The sequence below is a fragment of the Hypanus sabinus genome, chromosome 21, assembly GCF_030144855.1.
Source record: "Hypanus sabinus isolate sHypSab1 chromosome 21, sHypSab1.hap1, whole genome shotgun sequence".
Lineage (NCBI taxonomy): Eukaryota > Metazoa > Chordata > Chondrichthyes > Myliobatiformes > Dasyatidae > Hypanus > Hypanus sabinus.
In genome coordinates, this window is record NC_082726.1 from 43,399,918 (window position 1) to 43,424,843 (window position 24,926).

At 38.7% G+C, this 24,926-nt stretch overlaps 1 protein-coding gene across 4 annotated transcripts in view; it reads right to left on the bottom strand.

Annotated features, from left to right (window-relative positions):
• LOC132378990 (serine-rich coiled-coil domain-containing protein 2-like) overlaps positions 1-24,926 on the bottom strand; it is a 646,565-nt gene that overhangs the window by 446,007 nt on the left and 175,632 nt on the right. For all 4 annotated transcript variants that reach the window (XM_059946413.1, XM_059946415.1, XM_059946414.1 and 1 more), the window contains one exon: positions 7,723-7,813. In XM_059946413.1, coding sequence (XP_059802396.1) covers positions 7,723-7,813 — 91 coding nt within the window. The remainder of the gene's footprint in view (positions 1-7,722; positions 7,814-24,926) is intronic.

Consider the following 24,926-nt stretch of genomic DNA (forward strand, 5'->3'; position numbering starts at 1 on the left):
GCAAACTGGGAGACTGTTTCACTGAACACCTACGCTTGGTCCGCCAGAAAAAGCAGGATCTCCCAGTGGCCACACATTTTAATCCCACGTCCCATTCCCATTCTGATATGTCTATCCATGGCCTCCTCTATTGTCAAAATGAATCCAAACTCAGGTTAGAGGAACAACACCTTATATACCGGCTAGGTAGCCTCCAACCTGATGACATGAACATTGACTTTTCTAACTTCCGTTAATGCCCCTCCTCCCCTTCTTACCCCATCCCTGACATATTTAGTTGTTTGCCTGTTCTCCATCTCCCTCTGGTGCTCCCCCCCTTCCTTTCTTTCTCCTGAGGCCTCCCGTCCCATGATCCTTTCCCTTCTCCAGCTCTGTATCACTTTCGCCAATCACCTTTCCAGCTCTTAGCTTCATCTCACCCCCTCCGGTCTTCTCCTATTATTTGGCATTTCCCCCTCCTCCCACTACTTTCAAATCTCTTACTATCTTTCCTTTTGGTTAGTCCTGATGAAGGGTCTTGGCCCGAAACGTCGACAGCGCTTCTCCCTATAGATGCTGCCTAGCCTGCTGTGTTCTACCAGCATTTTGTGTGTGTTATCAGATATAACATGAGTATCCCAGTGTACTAACAGGACATTTAGGAGATCATTTTTAATACCACCCACAATTCTCTGGTGCACCACTGTTGAAAAGGAAACTGTCATCTATTTGGGGAATAAGAGACGTTTAATCACTAATCTGTCTTTCACCTGAAGATTCAAATATTATTTCTTGGCAGCAAAATTTATATTTGCCACAGTACAGTTTCTCAATGACAGAAGATGATCAAAAGAGTACTTATACTATGCAATCATGCATCATATAACTTTAATTAAAGTGACATGATGGTCCATAACTTCAAGAAAAATTCTCTAATTTTCTTACCAGCACAGTGAAAGAGGTCAGTCATATTTCCAGCATTATCCACAGAGAAAAAAAAATTCAAGCAGTAATTCACTGACAAATACAAACAAGCTGGATGAACTCAGCAGGTCAGGCAGCATCCGTTGAAATGAGCAGTCAACGTTTCGGGCCTAGACCCTTCGTCAGGACTGAAGGAGGTGGGGGCAGGGGCCCCATAAAGAAGTTGGGAGGAGGGTGGAAAACCAATCAGAGGAAAGATCGGGGTGGGAGAGGGGAAGCAGGGAGGGGATAGGCAGGAGAGGTGAAGAAGGAATCTCAGGGGAAAGCACTAAGGGTAGTAGAAGAAGGCAGAATCATAAGAGAGGTGATAGGCAGCTAGAAGAGGAGACATAGTGAAAGTGGGATTGGGGAAGGGAGAGGGAGGGAATTACCAGAAGTTGGAGAATTCGATGTTCATACCAAAGGGCTGGAGACTACCCAGACGGTATATGAGGTGTTGTTCCTCCAACCTGAGGAACAACCTGATGAAGCCACACTCAGGTTGGAGGAACAACACCTTATATACCTGCCGGGTAGCCTCCAACCTGATGGCATGAACATTGACTTCTCTAACTTCCATTAATGCCCCTCCTCCCCTTCTTATCCCATCCCTGACATCTTTAGTTATTTGGTTTTTTTCCTCTCTCTGCCCATCACTCTGCCTGTTCTCCATTTCCCTCTGGTGCTTCCCCCCACCTCCCCCTTTCTTTCTCCCGAGGCCTCCCGTCCCATGATCCTTTCCCTTCTCCAGCTCTGTATCACTTTCACCAATCACCTTCCCAGCTCTTAGCTTCATCCCACCCCCTCCGGTCTTCTCCTATCATTTCGCATTCCACCCCCCCCCCCCCCCACTACTTACAAATCTCTTACTATCTCTCCTTTCAGTTAGTCCTGACAAAGGGTCTCGGCCCGAAACGGCGACAGTGCTTCTCCTTATAGATGCTGCCTGACCTGCTGTGTTCCACCAGCATTTTGTGTGTGTTGTTTGAACTTCCAGCATCTGCAGATTTCCTCATGTTTGTTAATGTTACTATTTGTTTATTTTTGTTAATATTTTTCACTAAAGATTTTGACAATATAAAGTGGGTTTGGCTGTTGTAACTCATCTGTTGATAGGCAACATTACAAAGGTCACAAAACCAAAATATTTGACTGTTTCTCTCTTCAGAGATGCTGCTTGATGTGCTGAATTTTTCCAACATTTTCTGATTTTACAGCCTTCCTGTAGTCCCTCAGGGCAAGGATAACTTACATAAAACGCTAGTACTTGGGCACTGCTGTGGCTGATCATGCACAGACTCTGCCACAGGTGAAACAGAAGGTACCTGAGACTAAGGAGTATGGGAGATGGTATACTCTTTCTGCCATTTTTGTGATCCACATACTCAATAGCTTCTCAGTACCATCCTGGATAATGCTTCTCCCTTTTGATCAGTCATAGGCCAGGGATTACTACCTGTGTTGCATTCTTCAAACTTTGACAATATCATTGAAGTGTTTCTTCTGTCCTACTTTTAATCTCTTTTCAGGATGAACTTCAGGTGCCTTTTTAATGTTGGACACATGAACAATGAGGCGTCACAGCAGTGTAGTGGTTAGCGTAATGCTATTACAAATCAGCAGCCTGGGTTCAATTCCCATTACTATATGTAAGACGCTTGTAGGCTCTTCCTGTGACCTTGTGGTTTCCTCCAAGTGCTTCTATATTCCAAAAATGTATGGATTAGTTGGTTAATTGGTCACATTGCTGTTAATGCGGCTCGTAGGCCAGAAGGCAGATTGTTCAGATATATTTTAGACAGGTTTCATAAAGACTGACCAAGAACTTTTTTTCAAAAAAATAAAGATAACCAATGTGTATTTCACTTTCATTGTTAATACCACCACCAACCCTACCCACCGTCAGATTTTTCTCACTAATAAATTCAGTCAATGTCAATTGCCTTTTGCTTACCCAAACACCTCTCTGTCAAACTACAGTTGCACACTATAAACTTGGATGTTTCTCTTACAACTAAAAGACTCCTCTTGATCAACCAGTCACTCGCCTGATACATACCACCATGCAGCTCCTTGGGCTTTCAGTTTGTTCTACATTTTTTAGCTAGCACAATGCAGTGCTAAATTATTATCAAGTTCTTATGGACACTACAAAACACAACCCATTAAGAAAAATAACAGACAACACTTAAGAAATTGTTAAATAAAAATTAAAATTGTTTTCATAAATCCCAGAGTCAGAACTGACTGATAAAGTCATGGATTAAGATACTGATTACAAAATCATCAAGCTATTAATTATAGAGAAAACTATATTATGGATGTACCCAATTCAAATAGAAGGGAGTTCTGTAGTGAAAACTTTAAATAAATTCTAATTGGAATTAACTTTTAATCAAACTTTTAAGTTATTTACCATATATTTTAAAACCTGGAAATTATTTTACAATGGCTTAGCACAAAAAAAATTCTCTAAGACTTATCCCTCATCTTTTCTTAGGGCAAGATTCCAAGATTATTTCCTTGCACTGAAGAATAAGAACATAATGAGAATGAATTACATAGTGAAGTTTGTTTCAAGTAGTCTGACATAAGGTAAAAGAGTAAAATGAAATACTAATGTCAGATGTTTTCCTTTACACCAACCCTTTTGATTTTTCATTCATTTCTTCCTAGAACAATAACCAAACCATTTCCACTATACCTATTAGATAATTGGCTCTTAGCATTGACAGTTTTATTAACAACTACTCATCAAATATACTTGGAAGATGTGCCATAAAATTCATAAATTATAAAATGTAATTACAACATAGATAAAATAGGTGGTATCATTTTTTAAGGAATCTAACTAAATATTTCATTTTCTTTCCAGCTTATTCCATTTCAAGAATTAGTTGGACCAGACAGCATGAAGAGGCAAGGCAATAGGTATAGTATTTTTAAACAGACAGTCTTTCCTAAAGGTTAAACAGCAGGTTCTAGTATAAGTGCTGCTCACAATCACCTAAGCTTTGATATTAAATGACAAATTTACATCTTAATCGCAACTCAATCCTCACCTCCACTCCCCTAGTTTAATCATTATTCCGAGGTCTCAGCTTGCAAACTATTCCACTAAGTATTAATCAAAGAATATAATAAAAAGTTTGTTGCCAAGCTACAGAACCCTGTTGTCTTCTAATCCTTCCACAAGGTTTTGAACACATGACACAGTACTGAATTTACATTACGATGTTTTTAAAACAGCAAAGCAGCTCATCTCAGCACTGGACATTACAATCAAACCTAAGCAGCATTTACAAGCTAAAATGCCTTTATAAGACCAAACCACAAATTTTGTAAAATGACCCTGCTTGTCAAAAGAAGCCAACATTCAGTTAATGACAATTAAAAATTATTGAATTTTGTGATTTTCTCATCAACCTTATCACAACATGGTGAGAACCCAACAATGTAACAAAAGGTGAAATCTTTTAAATAAAGTGTTGTACAATATCTTGTCAAAAGCAGAAACCTCTTGATTACAGCAATTTCATTTATAAAGGCCCAACTTTAATTCACATTCAATATAACTTCAGCTTTCAATAAGATTATTTCCACCCCCAACTCAAATAAAAATTTGTTGTAAAACTGCAAATGCTGCATATACATTTCAAGAATATACTGTACACCATCCATGGTCCTGTTCCGAAACAACATACCATCAACTTTGGTGTTAAAAATATCACAGAGATCAGCTCCGTTCTTCTTCATTGACCAATCTTGGAAATCAAATGATTAATACTTTCAATTGAAAAGGCAAGTTCATTATTCACCAAAATAAATCTGCACCCTTGAAATGTTCTTGTTCAGAACTGTAGTCTATGCCTGCCTTGTTTAAATGCATTGGCCGATCCTGAATTAATACTTTGTTTAGATGCTAACAATGAATATAAAGGCAGAAAAAGCTGGAAATACTTGGCATCAGGCAGCAACAGTGAAAGAACAATATTCAGTTTATACTTTGGAGCTGAAATCCTCCCAAACAGTTCAACTGTTTGTGAAAAGGGAATAGGGAAGTGAAAGAGAAAAAAGTAATTTAAATGAGTAATCTGTTAAGTTCAGGACAGGAAATTATTAAACAGCAGACCAGATATTAACAGAAGTCAAAATGAAAGAAATCAAATACATAAATGAAACACAAACTGTGAATACCAAGGAGAAAGTGACAGAGGATAGATGGCAAGATGCAGTAAATATAAATAGTCAAGGAGTCCATCTTCTAGAGAAAAAAAACACCAACATGAACAGTTCAAATTTTCCTGGTAATGGTGTTCTGACAAAGAGGAAGCCAAAGGTGGATGAGAAGGGTGCATACATCAAATTCCAACATGATGATTTTACCCATCCCCAGAAACATCAATATAATCATCCCACATTCCTTTTACCAAGCATGAAGGGAAACAAAGGAATTCTGGCAAAGGTCTGAAATTGTTGAAATCATAGGACAGGTTGCACAGTATCCAATACAAAGTTATAAAGACTGTGTGGAAACAGACCCAGTAAAAATGGTTCTTAAGGGTAGCAAATATATGTAGGAAATAATCGAGAAAAGAAGCTGTACAAGCAGACAGAAGAGGAAGTCCACAGAGAAAGTGGCATTAATAGACCATGGAGAGGAGATAGAAGTAATATGGCTGCGAAAAGTAATAACTAAAAAGATTTATACATTGCAGTTCTCAACCTCAGATAGCCCAAAGCACTTAACAGCCAATCAACCACTTTTGAAGTACAGCCATTGTTATGAAGCCTTTGTCCTGTTCCTTCAGTTGATTTTTGTACAAGCTCCCACAAACAGCATAATGATCAGATCATCTATCTTTGTTCCATTGATTAAAAGACAGATACTGAGTAGGTCACCAGAGTAAACTGCTACAGTTTTCTACAAAACCACTTTGGAACCTTTAAAGTTTATTTCAATTTAATATTGCACCTAAAAGGTGGTGCGGGATTCTTCAATAGTAAATTGGGGAAGCACCTCAAGACCCTGAAGTAGAAATTGAACTCTCAACCCTTTTACTTGGATTGGATACTGGACACATGTAGGAAATATCAGAGAAAAGCATGCATCCCTGGAGAGAAGACAGATTAAAATTTAATCACTAATCCCCTACCTGCTACAAAAAAAAAGACTCAACTGCTTGGGAGTTTTGCTTCATATTTTACTTGTTTGATTTTTTGTATTCCCTTGAATTTCTTAAAACATTTTGAAATGTAATTTTGATGTTTTAAATCTACACATCAAAAAACCTAGCAAAAAGAAATACATGGACCTGAAAGTGGACAACACAATATTTAAAAGTTGAGGTATAGTTTGGATGTTGTCAACAAGAAACAATGAGAGAAGGGACCTGCAGTTGCAAAGTGAAACTTCGGGTTTAAAAAGCAAAATGCTGGTGGAACTCAATGGATTAGGCAGCATCTGTGGAGGGAAGTGAACAAATGATGCTTCAGATCAAGATCTTTCATTGGGAATCCTGCATAATGGTCTAGACCCAAATTGTCCACCATCCTTTTGCCGCCGCTGATGCAGTCCACCGGCAGTTTATTTCTTTGCTGCAGATCCCAACGTCGGCAGTCTCTTGTGTCTCCAGGCAATTAAGAAGTCTGCTTTAGTGAATAAATTCTATCAGATTTAAGAATAATGATTGGTAATCTCAACAAAACACTCAATTCTGAGATGGTTTGGCAGAGTAAATTCATAGAATTAATTTCTCTTAAGAATTTATGACTACAGTACACAAACTCAGGAGAAAAGGTCAGCAATTTGGAATAAGAGAAAGAAAAGCATTCATCAAGACAGTAGAGCTTTTGCATTGATCCCAGATGCAGATGTATGGCTCTTGAGTATATTCAAGGAAATCAATAGATTTTTGAACACAACACAAATGAAGGGAAAGCGATTAACTGAGAAAATGGAATGAACAACATGTGATTTTAATAAAATGGTAGCACAGACTAGAGGCATTTTTATCATGTTCAGTGCAAAAATAGTCTAGATCAGGAAAGTTTGTTGATTGTATGCTCATGCAAAAGATGAATTCCAGATCGTTGATGGACAAGATCTATTTTTTTTGAAAAATCCAAAAACGCAAGGGATTCTGCAGATTGTGTGTTGCTATGAAAAATCAAATAGTTTGAAACAAACCAGTTCTGATGTATACATCCTTGTTACTTGTACTCATTTATGTTTGCATCAAATATTGAAAAATATTAGAAAAATCAAATGAATTCTGGATGACATGATCAGTGAAATGACTTCTATCATGCTCAGCATTAAGAGTGCTTCAATAAATAATAAAAATATATCATGGCTATAACATATGGGAATACTTTATTTCTTCATCTCTCACTCTGTAGGGTTTTATCTTCAGCATGAATGTTTCATCATTTTTAACTGTCTGCTTAGAGTATGGGCCCTCCCTTACTACAACTAGCTTTTTGGTCCCTGATATACAAAAAACTTTGTTTCTCTGTTGCTAAAAATGTTGGCAGTAAAAACATGGTGTTAAGTGTCAAGAAAAAGTGACAATTTTAGACCCAAAATCTCAGGGTTCTATATAGTGATATATATGTACTTTGATAATAAATTTACTTGAACTTTGAAAGGCAACTGATATCAGAAAGCTCCTCAATAAAGTCTACATTTTCATTTAAAAACAATGAAAAATAAATACTATTCCTTTTGATGCAAGACTAATGAGTTGTAATGAAATTGAGGAGATTAGCTGGTCTTACCGATTTTACAAGGAGCATCCTCAGGCAGATCGACATCCAGCATAAGGTCATTTTCATCCAGATCACCTGACTCCAGATTGTTCAAAATATCCTATGAGGACAAAAAGGAACAAAAAATACTTAGAAATATGCACAAATGGAAGTATGCTTTTCCGTTAATCAGACTGAAAAGTATAAAAAGAACTTTAAATTACAGAACAATCTTTTCGCAACTATGTGTCACCAACACATGCAATGTTATTTAATTGAGAGATTCAAATTAAAAATAAGAATTTATTTGCTCACTACTACATTGATTTTCAGGAATAAAGAGATGATAAACACAAAAGGAGTAACTTTTATCTTAATACTGTTTCCAAAAAATTAAAGCAAACAACAGTATGAGTATATCCTGAAATAACTGAACTAAGAGCTATCAATGGTTTTGAGGGGTGGGGGTGTTGCAAGGATCAAATAAAAAATTTTTAAATATCTGAATGTTATCCTTACTTAACATTGAAAGTCAAATGTCAAGAACTTTAAAAAGGTAATTTTCTGCCCTTGAAAAAGCAAAGAGCTTACTAGAAATGAAATAAATAGAGTAAACTGGCAATACACAGAAAGTCAGATAACATCTGTGGAGAGAGAACTAATATTTTAAACTAATATTTTAGGCTCACAAACAAGAGAAAATCTGTAGATGCTGGAAATCCAAGAAACACACACAAAATGCTGGAGGAACTCAGCAGGCCAGACAGCATCTATTGAAAAGAATACAGCCAGTGTTTCAGGCTGAGACCCTTCACTGGGAGAGGAGAAAAAAAGATAAGGAATAGAGTTAAAAGATGGGGGGGGGGTGGAGGTGGGGAAGAGAAACACAAGGTGATAGGTGAAACCAGGAGGAGGAGGGTGGAAGTAAAGAACTGGGAAGTTGATTGGTGAAAGAAATTCAGGGCTAGAGAAGGGGAAATCTAAAGGACAGGACAGAAAGCCATGGAAAAAAGACAATGGCAGAGGAGCACTGGAGGGAGGTGATGGACAGACAAGGAGATATGGTGAGAGTAGGAAAAGGGAATGGGGAATGGTAAAGGGGGGGGGAGGTGGGGGGTGAGCATTACCGGAAGTTCAAGAAATCGATGTTCATGCCATCAGGTTGGAGGCTACCCAGACGGAGTATGAGGTGTTCCTCCAACCCGAGTGTGGCCTCATTGCAACAGAAGAGGAAGCCCTGGATTGACATATTGGAATGGGAATGGGAATTGGAATTGGAATTAATATGGGTGGCCACTGGACGATCACACTTTTTTCTGGCAGATGGAGCATAGGTGCTTGGTGAAGCAGTCTCCCAATCTACATTGGGTCTCACTGATATACAGGAGGCCACACCAGGAGCACTAGACACAGTATATGACCCCAACAGACTCACAGGTGAAGTGTCGTCTCGCTTGGAAGAACTGTTTGGGGTCCTGAATGGGAGGAGGCATATGGGCAGGTGTAGCACTTATTCCACATGTAAGGAAAAGTGCCAGGAGGGATATCAAGGTTAAAAAAAAAAGCAATAGATAGCATGCAGTCAGACAGTGCAGGCAGATGATAGGACAAAATTGCAGTAAGCAGAGTGAGTTACCAGTGCATTAGTGATGGAAAATCACCGAGGGAAGCAAATACAGCAGTCAAAGTCTTATATCTCAATGGATGGAGTATAAGAAATAAAGTGGATGATCCTGTTGCACGATTACAGATTATCAGGTATGATATTGTGGCCATCACTGATTTGTGGCTGAAGGATGGTTTGTAGTTGGGAGCTGAATGTCCAAGGTTACACGTTGTATCAGAGGGATAGGAAGATAGGCAGATGGGGTGGCAAGGCTCTGCTGGTAAGGAATGGCATCAAATCAGTAGAAAGGTGTGACATAGGATTGGAAGATGCTGAATCCTTGTGGGCTGACTTATGAAACCACAATGGTAAAAGGACCCTATGGCCATTATATACAGGCTTCTCAACAGTAGTTGGGATGTGGACCAGATTATAAAGGGAAATATAAAATCGTATCGAAGGTCTATGTTAGAATAGTAATGGGAGATTTTAACATGCACGTTGATTGGGAAAATCAGGTTGGTAGTGGATCTCAAGAGAATGAGTTTGTTGAATGCCTATAAGATGGCTTTTTAAGAGCAGTTTGTCATTGAGCCTACTAGGAAATCATCTATACTGGAATGGGTGTTATGCACTGAACCAGAGGCAATTAGGAAGCTTAAGGTAAAAGAGCCCTTAGGAGCCAGTAATCACAATAAGATTGAGTTCAACTTGAAATTTGACAGGGAGAAAGTCTGATGTAGCAGTATTTCAGTGCAGTAAAGGAAACTAGTTGAAAGGAGTTGACCAAATTAAATTGGAAGGAGATGCTTGCAGGGATGACAGCAGAGCAGCAATGGTGTGAGTTTCTGGGTTAAATAAGGAAGGTGCAGGATAAATATATCCCAAAAATGAAGAAATACTCATATAGCAAAATAGTACAACTGTAGCTGACAAGGAAAGTCAAAGCTATTGTAAAAACAAGAGAGGGCATACAACAAAGCAAAAAATTAGTGAGAAGACAGAGGATTAGGAAGCTTTTTGAGAGCAACAAAAAGAATCAGTAGAAGCAAAAAGATTAAATATGAAAACAAGCTAGTAAATAAGATCAAAGTGGATAATAAAAGCTTTTTCAAGTATGTAAAAAATTAAAGAGAAATGAGAGTGGATGTAGGACCACTAGAAAATGAGGCCAGAGAAATTATAACTGAGGACAAGGAGATGGTAGATTAACTAAATGAGTATTTTGTATCAGTCTTCACTGTGCAAGACACTGGCAGTGTGCCAGACATTGTAGTATGCAAAGGAAAAGGAGTGAGTGCAGTTACTATTACAAGGGAGAAGATGCTCAAAAAGCTGAAAGACCTAAGTTCAGTTCAGTTTCAGTTTATTGTCATTTAGAAACCACAAATGCAATGCAGTTAAAAAATGAGACAAAGTTCCTCCAGAATGATATCACAAAAGCACATGACAGAACAGACTACACCGAAAATCCACATAACGTTTAGCAATCCCCAATCCAGAGTCTGGAGAGGCTGCTGCATATTAATATCACGCTACCATCTTAGCGCGTTCCCCAGAAAGGAACTCCAAATCCACCAGACAAGAGTACACAGACACACCAAGTCAGGAGACCATCTCTAGCACCCAACAAACCAAAAACTAAAGCTACAAGACCTGCACAAAACCACATAGTTACAACATATAGTTACAGCAGTGCAAACAATACCATAATTGATTAAAAAAAAGACAATGGACATAGTAAAAATAGTCCAAAAATGTTAAAAGACTATAACTTCGAAAGAAACCCCCACACAGTTTCCAACAGTCCTCAGGGTCCTGATAGACTTGTCATCCCATGCAGGCGGCAGAAGGGAATACCCCAGCTATGGTGCCAGACTCAGCCTCACAGACGCAGCACACAATGAAAGTGCCGCTGGACCCAGCCTCACAGACGCAGCACACAGTGAAAGCACCCCAACCACAGTGGACTTCAAGTCCGTCAAACCTCCGGGCCTTCAACCATCCCCTCCGGCACAGCTTCTCCTAGCACCATTCTTTGCCGAGCGCATTAAGACACCCCCACCAACAGCTACCGGCAATGCGACCCCAAGGACTGGGGGTCTGTTCTAAGGGTACATAAGCCACCCAGACCAGATGAACTGAACCCCTGGGTTCTGAAAGATCTTTTAGTAATCATCTTTCAAAACTCATTGCACTCTAGCATGGTGCTAGAGGACTGGAAAATTGCAAATTCACTCCACTCTTGAAAAAAGGGAGAAGGCAGCAGAAAGGAAATTATAGATCATATATTATAATTATATATAAACCAGTTGGAATTCTTTGAGGGGATTACAAGTAGGATAGATAAAAGGGATGCAGTGGATGTTGTATATTTGGACTTTCAGAAGGTCTTAGACAAGGTGCCACAAATAAGGCTGCTTACCAAGTTAGAAGTCTATGGTGTTACAGGAAAGTTATTAACATGGTTAGAGCACTGGCTGATTGGTAGGAGGCAGTGAGTGGGAATAAAAGGTATAGTAGGTTGCCAATGACTAGTGGTGTGCTGTAGGGATCGGTGTTGATCGCTTCTTTTTATGCTGTATGTCAATGATTTAGATGCTGGAATAGATGGCTTTGTTGCCAAGTTTGCAGATAATACAGATTGGTGGAAGGCCAGGTAGTGTTTGAGGAAACAGCTGCAAAAGGACTTGGACAGATTGGGACAATGGGCAAGAAAGTGGCAAATGAAGTACAATGTTGGAAAATGAATGGCATAGAAATAAATGTGCAGACTACTTTCTAAATAGGGAGAAAATCCAAAAATCTGAGATGTAAAGGGACTTGGGAGTCCTTGTGCAGAACACCCTAAAGGTTAACTTGCAGGTTGAGTCAGTGGTCATGAAGGCAAATGCAATGTTAGCATTCATTACAAGATGTCTAGAATACAAGTGCAGGGTTGTGATGCTGAGGCATTATAAGGCACTGGTGAGGCCACACCGAGTATTGTGAACAGTTTTGGGTTCCTCATCTAAGAAAAGATGTGCTGGCATTGGTGAAGGTCCAGAGACGATTCACAAGGATGATTCTGGAAATGTAAGAGTTATCATATGAGGAACACTTGATGGCTCTGGGTCTGTACTCACTGGAACTTAGAAGGATGAGAGGGGGGATCTCATTGACACCTTTTGAATGTTAAAAGTCTTTGACGGAGTAGCTGTGGAAGGGATGTTTCTTATGGTGGAGGAAGTCTAGGACAAGAGGGCACAGCCTCAGGACAGAGGGACATCCATTTAACGCAGAGGTGTGAAGAAATTTCTTTAGCCAGAGGGTGATGAACTTGTGGAATTTGTTAACACAAGTTAAGACAGGTCATTGGGTGTATTTAAGGCAGAGATTGATAGGTTCTTGATTGGACACGGCATCAAAGATTATGGGGAGAAGGCTGGGGAATGGGATTGAGGAGGGGCCAAAAGGATCAACCATGATTGAATGGTGGAGCATACTTGATAGGCCAAATGGCCTAATTCTGTTCCTATGTCTTATGGTCCAAGAGTTGATACGTTTCATCACCAAACTCTCAAAACATTTCATCACAGTGGATGTAAGTGCTACTGGACAACTAGGAGGTTACTTAGTTCTTCTTAGATACCAGTAAAAGTGAAACCTGTTTGAAGCAGGTGGATACCTCAAACTGCTGAAGCAAGAGGTTAAAGATCTCAGTGAACACGCCACTCCAGCTGATTAGCACAGGTCTGTAGTACTTGGCCAGGTACTCTGTCAGGGTTGGATGCTTTTCATGGGTTCACTCCCTGAAGAATGCTAGCATGTGGGCCTCAGGGACTGAGATCACAGTATCATCGGAGGCTGCTTAAGGTTGTAATGCAGTCAAATGAGCACAGAAGGCAGTGAGTTTACCTGAAAGCAAACTTCTAGTGTCTACACTAGTGTCTGTGTGGGCCGTTAGGCACTACACTGTGCTGAGAATAATCAGCTGTAAAATAGCATCAATTACATGTGCTTATGTTCAAAAATCAGTGATTGTTGTCAAGACAATTCGAACCGTTTTACTCACAGTGGTTTCAAGCATTCAGGCTATAGCCAGGAATGAAAATGAAACAATTTCACAACTTCAATAAGCTAGGAATTACAATGAAATCTGAAGGCATAGACAATCATCTTGCATGTTACAATCAAATGAAAATTTGGAGGATGCAATTGTCAGAACCATTGTATGAAGGCAGTCCATTATCTGTCCTAGGTGTCAGCACTGATACTATTCATTTACAGTTAGTTTTATAGTACTGTAGTAGCAGTATTGGCAGTGTTCTAATTTGTTCTGTACTTCATTTAAATACATAAATTATTACTCCGTTAAACAGTAATTTTTTTAATACATTTTAACTATTCCCATTAAACTTCAGCTAATTGGGCCAAGATGTACTGGTCTTGATGTATCCCAGTTAGCAGGAATCCACTGTATTTATATTTGTCTAAAAGTATCCTCAAGGATGTTAAGCAACCTTTGCAAATTTAGTATCACAACTGTTTTAGATTAAGTTTCTGGAAACCGGTATCAGTCAGCTAATCAACATGTATGTCAGTGAAAACTATGTTCCTTTACATCACAGGACAGAGCAAATCAAAATAAACTGATTCTACAATTTGCTCACAGAAAAGGTGGCAAAATCAGCTTGTAGTAACAGGTAATACATTCCGCCCAAATAAAAGGAACTCAAAGAGACAAGATTCATTGAAAGACAAAATGCCTTAACCAAAAGCCTTTATTAAAACCTGAAAATAAGAAATATTGTATAAAGCACTAATATAATCTCAGCAAGTAATGAAGAGCCAATTTTGAAAAGGGCAATGAAATAGTCACATAAAGCAATAGAAAGAAAAGAAGATCCACACACAAGTGCTTGCTGTTTATTTCCTACAGAAGAACCAAAACTAATTTCTGATTAACAGTAATCAAACTAACTTCTTAAGAATAAGTGGGCACTATTTCTCTAAGTATTTTAATCATGGGGTTTGCATTTTTAAAAACATTTTAACTTGAATCGAGCAGAAGCTTTTATTAGAAGCTTAAAAAGGTCACAGCTTGCCTGCTGCAAGTGATCCAGCAGTCCTGTTTGCTGGGGGAGAAAAATTATAAAAAGTCAATCATTGTATCATACTCTGATGAATCAGGAAAATTAAAATTTAAGTTGCATGCCACAAAAAAACAAGAGACCTTTCTTAACTGTCCATACTTGAAGTAACATTCCAATAGATTTTACAATTTATGCTTTTATTAAATCAGCAAGTTTTAACATTAAACAAATTTATCTAATAAAATTTAAGTTCAGCATTGACTTTTGTTCAGGGTTTCACACAACATTTTGTGTGACTGGTAACAAAACAAAGAAGCCCAATTCTACCAAGATATTTTACTTCATCACAAAACGATTAAAACTTGAAGAAAGCTGTTTGAAATACAGATTATGGGACAGCTTCTGAGTTCATTGCAGCTTCCGATATTCTGGCGCATAATTTAGATAAGCTGTACACAAGGGATTTCAAGAAATTAAAAGGTCACAATTAAAAATCAAATTTATTTTTTTCCAAAGCAAACCAGGAAAGTAAAAATGGATATCCTTCATGACAGGTCAATTTAAGAAGAGCTCAAATAAAGATCGCTCATTACAGCAAATAGATCCAGTCAGGATGAATCCCCTAAAAGTGCATCTTCAAGAATTTCATTTTTGGCAGTAACAGAAATTCAAGATTGTTACTATTGTATTACTTTTATAGTTAAACATTTCACATTGAACTTAGTGATGCATCACAGTGATGGATGGTGGACATGAAAGGATAATTCCAGCACCACAAATCATAATCAGGATCGGAATTGCAAACTGTAACTCAGAAAACAAAGCATATGAAGTGGAGAGTGAAAGAATGATGTTACTCAACAAAATGTTTCATGTAGATTAAAACAGAACTTCAGCACAAACTTATTTTTGTCCTCCAAACAACTGAGATTTCCAGAAGCTAATTAAATACTCATTCACGAAGGATTTACCCTTCCCAACACCAGTAAACTGTGATCTATCTAAGAGAAAAAATTTGAAGTTAGTACCAACACTATATTGTGTATTAACTAAATTAAGGATGCTCAAGCTTCTGTACCAATTGGCTATCATCCATACTTCTCTTTCCATTCTTCCCAATCCCTACCAATCACCCACCATTCCATCTTCAACATTCTCAATCAACCCATTCTACATTGATATATAGCCATCTGGTCACTTTTTCAGGTCTTCACAGTAAATGAAGCAAGTGAATCCAACACCTTTTTTAGACTTTCAAAACAGTAGTTTGTTTTTGGTTATTCAACTTAAACCAAATATTGATTAAATTCCTTGTTCAAGATTACAGAAAATAGATGACATATAGATCATCAATTATTTAACTGTGGCACAGAACTAAGCTTGTTTCTTTTACCCCACTCCTCCACTGCATTTGAGCATGCAATAAATTGGTGAAAAGTGACAATTGGAATTTTTATTTTATGAATGATTTTAAGACAATATATTTCTGCCTATAAAACTTTTTATTTTCTTCCCCACAATTTTGGGTCAACATCTTTTTTCCAATTCACAGTTACACAGTTAGAAATCCAATTGGTTAAACAAATTTTCAAGAAGTAATTAAAATCATACATGCATAACAAGTTCACGTAGAAAGCTTTCAGCACAAATGTGGACATGATAATTACTAATGGTAGAGCACACAGGTATCAACTTTTTAAATATGTAGTGATAAATTTTCACATGGTAAAAGATCCTCAACATTTCAGGCAATCTATTTGTGCAAAAGCCTCGGGTCATGTTTTACACCTACTTCCTTCCTCAATCCATTTCTCTGAGCATCTCTATTTCATATTGACAGTTTTACTATCACATCATGAATTGATACTATTAACTTCAGAAATTTTGATGGCATAAGCTGCAAAAAATAAAACCAAGCAATTAATTCCACTGAGTTACAGCTCAGCCACATGGCAAGATAATACAAGCAAAGAGCATATGCAAACAATTCATTCAGGCCCCATGTTAAAGCATAAACAAATATTTTAAAAATGGCTCACATTTGACACTGACTGACTTCACAGATATTCCCTCAATTATACTTGCATATTAAATTTAAGAATTGCTAACATTACATCTTTTGTTTGATTGTGTTAGCTTTTAATCATATTGTACTAACTTTAAAGAATTTCCAGAAGATGCCAAAAAATATCTATAGATCTAATATGCAATATTCACACTAGGAACAAATCCTTTGCCTCAAAATGATAAAACAAATCATTCCTCCCAAAATAATAAAATCTCAAGTGACAACTGCAAAAGAAAATTAAAAATTGTGGAATTTTTAGTAGGGGTGTCAGTTCACAAAGCCAGAAACCTGGGTTTAAACAAGAGATGTTTTAATTACATTTTTTACTTTTCTATATCATCATGTATTGCATTGTACTGCTGTTGGTAAATCAAAAAAAAATCACAACACATGCCAATGATAATAAACCCCAAGTCTGATTCTGATTTGGACCTAGACGCTGTGTGGCTAGGCACAGCTCAAATGCAATCTATAAATTTGCTGACAATATAACTATTGTTGCAGAATTTCAGATGGTGACAAAAGTGTACACTGGAGCGAGATATACCAGTGGATTGGTTGTGACACAGCAACAACTTGCACTCAATGTCAGCAAGGCTAAAGAGCTGATTGTGGACTTCAGAAAAGTAAGATAAGGGAACACAAACCAATCCTCATAGAGGAATCAGAAGTGGAGAGAGTGAGGAATTTCAAGTTTCTTGGATTCAATATCTCTGAGACCTATGCTGGATGCAACATATTGATGCAGCTGGAAGGAAGGCAAGACAACAGCTATAATTAATTTGCAGTTTGGGGAGATTTGGTTTGTCAGCTAAAACATTCAGAAACTTCTATCAAATGTATCACAAAGAGCATTCTGACTGGTTGCATCACTGCCTAGTATGGGGGAGCTACTGCACAAGATCAAATTAAGTTGCAGAAATGTGTGAAATTAGTCATCTCCATCATGGGTACTGGGCTCTGTAGTATCCAAGACATCTTCAAGAAGCGCTTTCTTGGGAAGGTGACATCCATTATTAAGGACCACACCACCCAGAGTATGCTGTGTTTTCATTGCTACCATTGGGAAGTAGGTGCAGAAGCTTGAAGGCACACACTCAAGAGATTTAGGAACAACGTCTTTAAAATGGACATTGAACCCATGAACACTACTTCACTCTCTTTTTTATTTATTTTTGTTTGTAATATTTATTTTTTAACTTAACTATTTAATAGACATATCTATATACTTTAATTCAGTATTTTCTCTCTATTTATTTGTCATGTACTGCCGTAAAGTTAACAAATTTCATAATATATGCCAGTGATATTAAACCTGATTCTGATTCTTAGTGGAGTTTACACATTCTCTATAGGACTGCATAGGTTTCCTATGGCAGCTCTGGTTTCCTCCCATATCCAGACATTCAGGTTGGTAGGTTATCTAGCCACTATAAATTTGTCCATTGTATCTAGCTGAGTGGTAGAATTTGGGGAGAGCCAAAGACAATGCTGGGAGAACAAAAAAAATTGGATTAATAAGTGATTAGTGAAAAATAATTTGTTGATGGTCAGCACAGACTTGTTGGGCCAAGGACCTATTTATGTGCTGTATGACTCTAAAACTCCCATTATGACAATGTTAGCATTTTCAAACCATCAAGTCATCAGTCATATGAAGAAATGTATCAGAATTGTAAAAATAAACAGCATTCTCATTGTAAAATAATCAAAATATATTCACTCTGCTTCCTCAACCGTTCAGGCATGTAATTTACTGAAGTACAGACCAAGTATCAATATAGATGAGTTTGCGGAAATATTCCAATATTGCGTAGGTGGAATTCCTTTTCAATGACAGTTACTAAATCCCACATAGGAGCAAAACTTGATGTCCTGGTACAGTCTGCTTCCTTCCTCTGCATTTTTATCAGATTAATGCTTAAAAAGGCAAGTATCTGAACTATGTATTATTTCACATTCATGGCATCCACTTTGATTTGACAAAGCATTGGGGTTACTTTTTCAGACACTGCTATTGCTGGCAGCTTCACCCTTGAGTGATTTTTTTCACAGCAATATTTATGTTAATTTTCTCATTTCCTCTTTGATCCTTTTCATTTTAAAATAAAAATAGTAACATACTTCTCAGCTCAAGGCTTCAAAAGATCCCTCTGCCTACAACAGACTGCAATCCTAGGTGGTTTCCTTTTGTAGGTTGCCTGCAACTTGGACAAACAGACTTAACAGAACTATTAGAAAATTCAGTAGCAAATACGATATACAAAAACTCTTGATTTCCTTTACATATTGTGCACCGACTTATGTACTATTGTAGTTGTGCGCAATGCGCTACTAAAGAAACACACGGAGGCAGAGAGAGCTGAGCTCAGAATGCCTTTACTGATTCAAAATCGTGCGCTTAAATCTCCCCTCCCATGGGCCCCTATGACCCGCGGGGCAGACATGACGTCAGACTGTCCCTGGAAGGTCTGCCCCAAGCGGGTAGATCCAAACGTGTTACGTGTCTGCCCATGGCTCCCAATGGTGGTTCGAGTCCCTCGTGTGCGGGCTGCCACACCATCTTATTTCTATAACTGTTTTTAAATTTAATTCATTTTACATTGAAAACAATGAAACTTCCCTCAAATCAAAGTCATGTGCTTAAGGACACAATGATGTCTATTTACTACTTCCTCCCTCCTCATCCTCATTAGTATGGATTTAAATGTACAATGTACTGTGTATGTAATCAAAATGGCTTCTTTGGTTTGCTAGAATAGGAATGCTTTTATGTCTGACAAGTGTTTTGTCTCGCAGTTGTTTAGCTTTGGACTTGCTGATATGGGGATTGTATTCATTTGTTAACCAATGGGGAATGTTATTTTGTCTTGTGGGGCTGGGAGCTTGGGGGGTTTCACAGTCTTTAGAGGAGAGGCGGGAAGGAGACGCCGAGGAAGGTGGACGTGCGCTGCACTGCCTGGTCGACCACCGGGGGTGGTCCCAGGTGCGAAGACGTGGAGGTCGGAGGAAAGTGATGAAGGGTCGAATGGTTCGATGGTTGAGCTCCAACGATGTGCACTAAACTGACTGAACTTTGATAAGTTGGCGCCTTTTGCTTTTTCTTCTCTTTTATATATATTGTATTGCCTAGTACTCTTTTAGTTTTAGTAAAATCTTTAAAGTGTATTTCATAACAGTATCTGGTGTGGATTTGATACTGTGTGCATGCGTGAGGCATAAACTTGATTCCCACAGCACCTGCGTGTACGGGAGGTGGGGGTGGTGTGTGGCTGGATCTCCTTTTCCCCTAGACACATACCAGCCTGTTGAGTAAGTGCTACATAAATATTGAACGTTGAGATTAAAAGTTCAATACTGTGAATGACAGAATGGAATTTTTCTACCATGTTCCATTGCTGCAAGACACAAGCCATTTTCTACTCCTTTTTCTGTTCACAACCCCTCGACACAGACTTGGTGTGGACTGCATGGCACTGCACAGAAACAAGTATGAAATACATGGCAATACACTAATTCCAAACTGTCTGGTGCACATGGTAAGTAACACAACTACCACTGTTTAGGTTATTTGAGCTTTGTTCAGAGGCACCATAGGCAAATATTAATATAAATCAATAGAGTGGCTGTTTTCACCAACTGCACCCTTTCAAGAATCACTTAACCAATGTTTGTTAACATAACAAAGTCAAGTTACCATCACAATAACCTTATATGAGCAACGAACAAATCAAAACATAAAATGCAATGATGTGCTGAGTTAAGTAGATTTCATATTTGGACAAGTTCCCTTCGCTGAGAAGATAATTGCAAATAAATAAAAGAACTCTTCTGTGCTAAATGACTATGTAAATATAGAACATTTATTTGAAGGCTGAATGGCTTATAAGTGTGCTGGTTAGATAAGTAGATCACATATAGATATCCAGCCTGAGGAGGTACCAATCATCACCTAAAAGCAAATCAAAAGACATCAGGAAATATCCGGGAGTTAAGCCACCTACTACTCCACTTTAGAGACAGTTTAAAATTAGTTCAAACCTGCTGTCAGCAGTTAATTACACAATTAATCTACAGAACAAATATACAGAATCTACAGAACGATAGCCTGGATGGGTCGGAGAGGAATTTTCCAGATTTCTACTCCTCAATTGGCAAATCGTTTTTTTTTCCCCAGGTGATCACATGGGTTTGGGCGGGATGAATAATAAAATAAAATGGGCGGCATGGTGTCCTGTTGGTTGGCACTGTTGCCTTGTGGGATTCAGTGAAAACTAGAGTTAAGATTGGATCAGCCATGATCTTGTTGAATGGCGGAGCAGGCTTGAGGGGCCGATTGGCCTACTCCTGCTCCTATCTCTTATGTTCTTATGTTCTTATAACATTTTAATAGCATCACAAAAAGGAAGGAATAACAAGAAACAAAAACATGATACATAAAAGGCAGTAACTTTAATATTTAAACTTGTCAGAATTGAGGAAGCAGATAGAGAGCCTAGCGATACAGTGTCATCACAATGATCTTTTCTTCAATGTCAGCAAAAGAAAAGATTGTCCTCAATTTCAGAAAGGGAGGGCAGAGCACACACACCAGTTTACAACAACAATGCTGAGGTTGAGAAGTTGAAAACTTCAGCTAAGCAACTAACATAAACAATTACCCCCACCCACTCAGGGCATTCTCTCTTCTCCCCATCCCATCAGACAGAAGATCCACCAGGCTACAGAACAGCTAGCATTCTGCTGCTAAATAGTTCACTTACTTCAATAAGATGGGCTCTTGATTTCACAATCAACCTTGTAATGGCCTTGCACCTTTTCATCTGCCTGAGCATTCTCTAACAATAGCCCTTTATTCTGCATTCTGCTATTTCTTTTCCTGGTACTCACACAATGCACTGTTGTAATAAAGTGATCTGCATGCAAAAAAAGTTTTCACAGTACCTCAGTACATGAGACAATATGAAACCAATTTACCAATTCACAGTGTTTGATTTGAAAACAGAGGAACTCTAGCCAGTGCAACTTACACAACACATGTTATGTAATAATCAGCTAAGAGGTGATACGTTGATCATGTTTATTTATCTTGTCATCAAATTATGATATTTGGTGAGTCAAAGAAAAAAATAATCGTGAAGCTCAAAAATATCCCATGTAGTTGTTGTAGTATTAGCAAACAATATACAAGACCAGAAGTTGATTGATTTTGAATTTCAGGTACTATATGCCATTTTCATCTTACATCGCCAATTCAACCATTTGACTTCCCACTGCAACTCTCTACATATGGTATGAATCAGCATAACACGCCAACTAGAGTCCTTTGCAAAGACAAGAGAGGTCTTTCTGCAATTTAAAGTCTAAGATGCAGGGATTCCTTGACTGCTTTCAACCAAACTTTTGCAAACAAATGCAAGATATTTATAGATAAAGAGTCACCCAAGAATTTCTCCTATACTGAGGAGATCATGCTGTGAGCATCAATTACAGTACTATAAATTGGAAGTACAAGTAAACTGAGAATTTGAGTCCCCTAATGGTAGGAGGTAAAAGTGTACCATTTCCTATGGCTGCCCAAGGGATGTCCTCAGGAAAGATGAATTACAGAATCACAGAGGGAATGCTGAAAGGGAGGAGAGAAAGATGTGTCTGATGATGGAATCAAAATGAAGGCAGCAGAAATTACAGAAAATTATCTACTGAAAGTGGATGGTGGGCTGGACAGCAAAGACAATGGGAACTCTAACCCTTAGGAACAGAAGTGGGACAAATGCACAAGCTTGAGAATTTTCTCAACTATTCTGGAAGTAAAATATATTTAAGGCAGAACTGGTGTGAATGTGTTTTCACCACAAGAAAAAAAAATCATGGAGCTGATGAAACTGGTGGAATGGAAGGAATTCCTTACTAGAAACAGTACTGGAGGAGCCCAGTTCAAAGAATGGGGAAAAAAATCATTGTCAAGATAAAGTAACACACAGAAAAAATGCTGGTGGAACGCAGCAGGCCAGGCAGCATCTATAGGAAGAAGCACTGTCGACGTTTCGGGCCGAGACCCTTCGTCAGGACTAACCGAAAGGAGAGATAGTCATGCCCATTAGGTTGGAGGCTATCCTGCCGGTATATAAGGGGTTGTTCCTCCAACCTGAGTGTGGACTCCCCTTGACAGTAGAGGAGGCCATGGATAGATATATCAGGACGGAAATGGGACGTGGAATTAAAATGTGTGGCCACTGGGAGATCCTGCTTTCTCTGGCAGACAGAGCGTATGTGTTCAGCAAAACTGTCTCCCAGTCTGCGTCAGGTCTCACCAATATATAAAAGGCCACACCGGGAGCACCGGACGTAGTATATCATACCAGTCAACTCACAGGTGAAATGTCACCTCACCTGGAAGGACTGTCTGGGGCCCTGAATGGTGGGGAGGGAGGAAGTGTAAGGGCAGGTGTAGCACTTATCCTTATACATTCATAACCCCCCCCCCCATCCCTTCCCACTGATCTCCCTCCTGGCACTTACCCTTGAAAGCGGAACAAGTGCTACACCTGCCCTTACACTTCCTCCCTCACCACCATTCAGGGCTCCAGACAGTCCTTCCAGGTGAAGTGACACTTCACCTGTGAGTCGACTGGTGTAGTATACTGCATCTGGTGCTCCTGGTGTGGCCTTTTGTACATTGGTGAGACCCGATGCAGACCGAGAGACAGTTTTGCTGAACACATATGCTCTGTCTGCTAGAGAAAGCAGAATCTCCCAGTGGCCACACATTTTAATTCCACGTCCCATTCCCGTTCTGATATGTCTATCCATGGCCTCCTCTACTGTCAAGATGAAGCCACACTATAGTTGGAGGAACAACACCTTATATACCAGCTGGGTAGCCTCCAACCTGATGGCATGAACATTGACTTCTCTAACTTCCGTTAATGCCCCTCCTCCCCTTCTTACCCCATCCAATATATTTAGCTTTTCTTCCCCCTCCTTTTTTTCTCTCTTTCTGCCCATCACTCTGCCTGTTCTCCATCTCCCTCTGATGCTCCCCTCCCCCTTTCTTTCTCCCTAAGCCTCTCGTCCCATGATCCTTTCCCTTCTCTAGCTCTGTACCCCTCCTGCCAATCACCTTTCCAGCTCTCAGCTTCACCCCACCCCCTCCAGTCTTCTCCTATCATTCCACATTTCCCTTCCCCCTTTCAAATCTCTTACTATCTTTCCTGTCAGTTAGTCCTGATGAAGGGTCTCGGCCTGAAACGTCGACAGCGCTTTTCGCTATAGATGCTGTCTGGCCTGCTGCATTCCACCAGTATTTTTTGTGTGTGTTGCTTGAATTTCCAGCATCCGCAGATTTCCTCATGATTGTCAAGATAAAAATTAGTTTGCTTGAAATGTAAAAGCAAGACTATTTTTGTAATTGAAGATCTAAGACACTTACTAAGAAGTGATTGCATCAATAAAATAGTAAATGATATGTTATCATTTCATAAATTCTTAATTTAAAATCACAGGTTTTTGATTAGAGATACTTAATTTTATTGCCATCAATCGATTTTCAGTTATTTTACATCAATTATACCAGGGTTAACACTCATGAAATGCAAATATTTTTGAATGATTAGATAAATAATTATGACCTACTTCACCAGCCACTCACATTTGAACAGAAATTTGAAATTCATCCCAGAAAACCACTATTAATCACAAAAATGTTGGTTTTATATATTCCTCAAGAATAGTACCATGGAACAAACGATGTCCTCATTAATAATTCAATCATATACCATGATACAGATGTCCAAAATGAAACAAAATGTTTAACTTTTATTCTCATCCCACAGAATCTAAAAGATAGATTTGTATAAAATTTCTCCCAGGTTCAAACTTACATCGAGCAATCCTCCAGATATCAATCTTGAATCAGTTTACATTTATTCAATCCAAATGCATGTAGTATTTTTCAGATGACATTTCCCATAGCCTGCAGAATTGGAGCTGTTCCATGAAGTATTTTATTGGCTGAGTTAATAATTCCCCTCAAAACCCTCAGTTCTACTCTCAAATAAATATTCTAGCTTCCTTTTGGAAGAATAAACCGATAGCGAATTAAGATGACAACAGTCACTCAACAAGCTAACTCATCATTGCACTTCTCACAAATCTAAGTTTTATAGTTATTTATTTAGCCATATAGTGTGGAATGGGCCCTTTGAGCCACACCGCCCCAGCAACACCTGACAAATCTGATTAAACCTAACCTAAACACAGGACAATTCACAATGACCAATTAACTGACCCATGTTGGAGGAAACCAGATCAACTGGAGAAAGCCCACACACTCCACAGGGAGGATGCACAGATAGCACAGAAACTGGGCTCCCAATTTGATTTATGATAACTTGGAATTTAAAACTGGATCTTAAATATGCTATTCATTTCTACTCTTTGCATCATTTACTTACATTTTTTCCACAATGGATCTTGGAGAGCA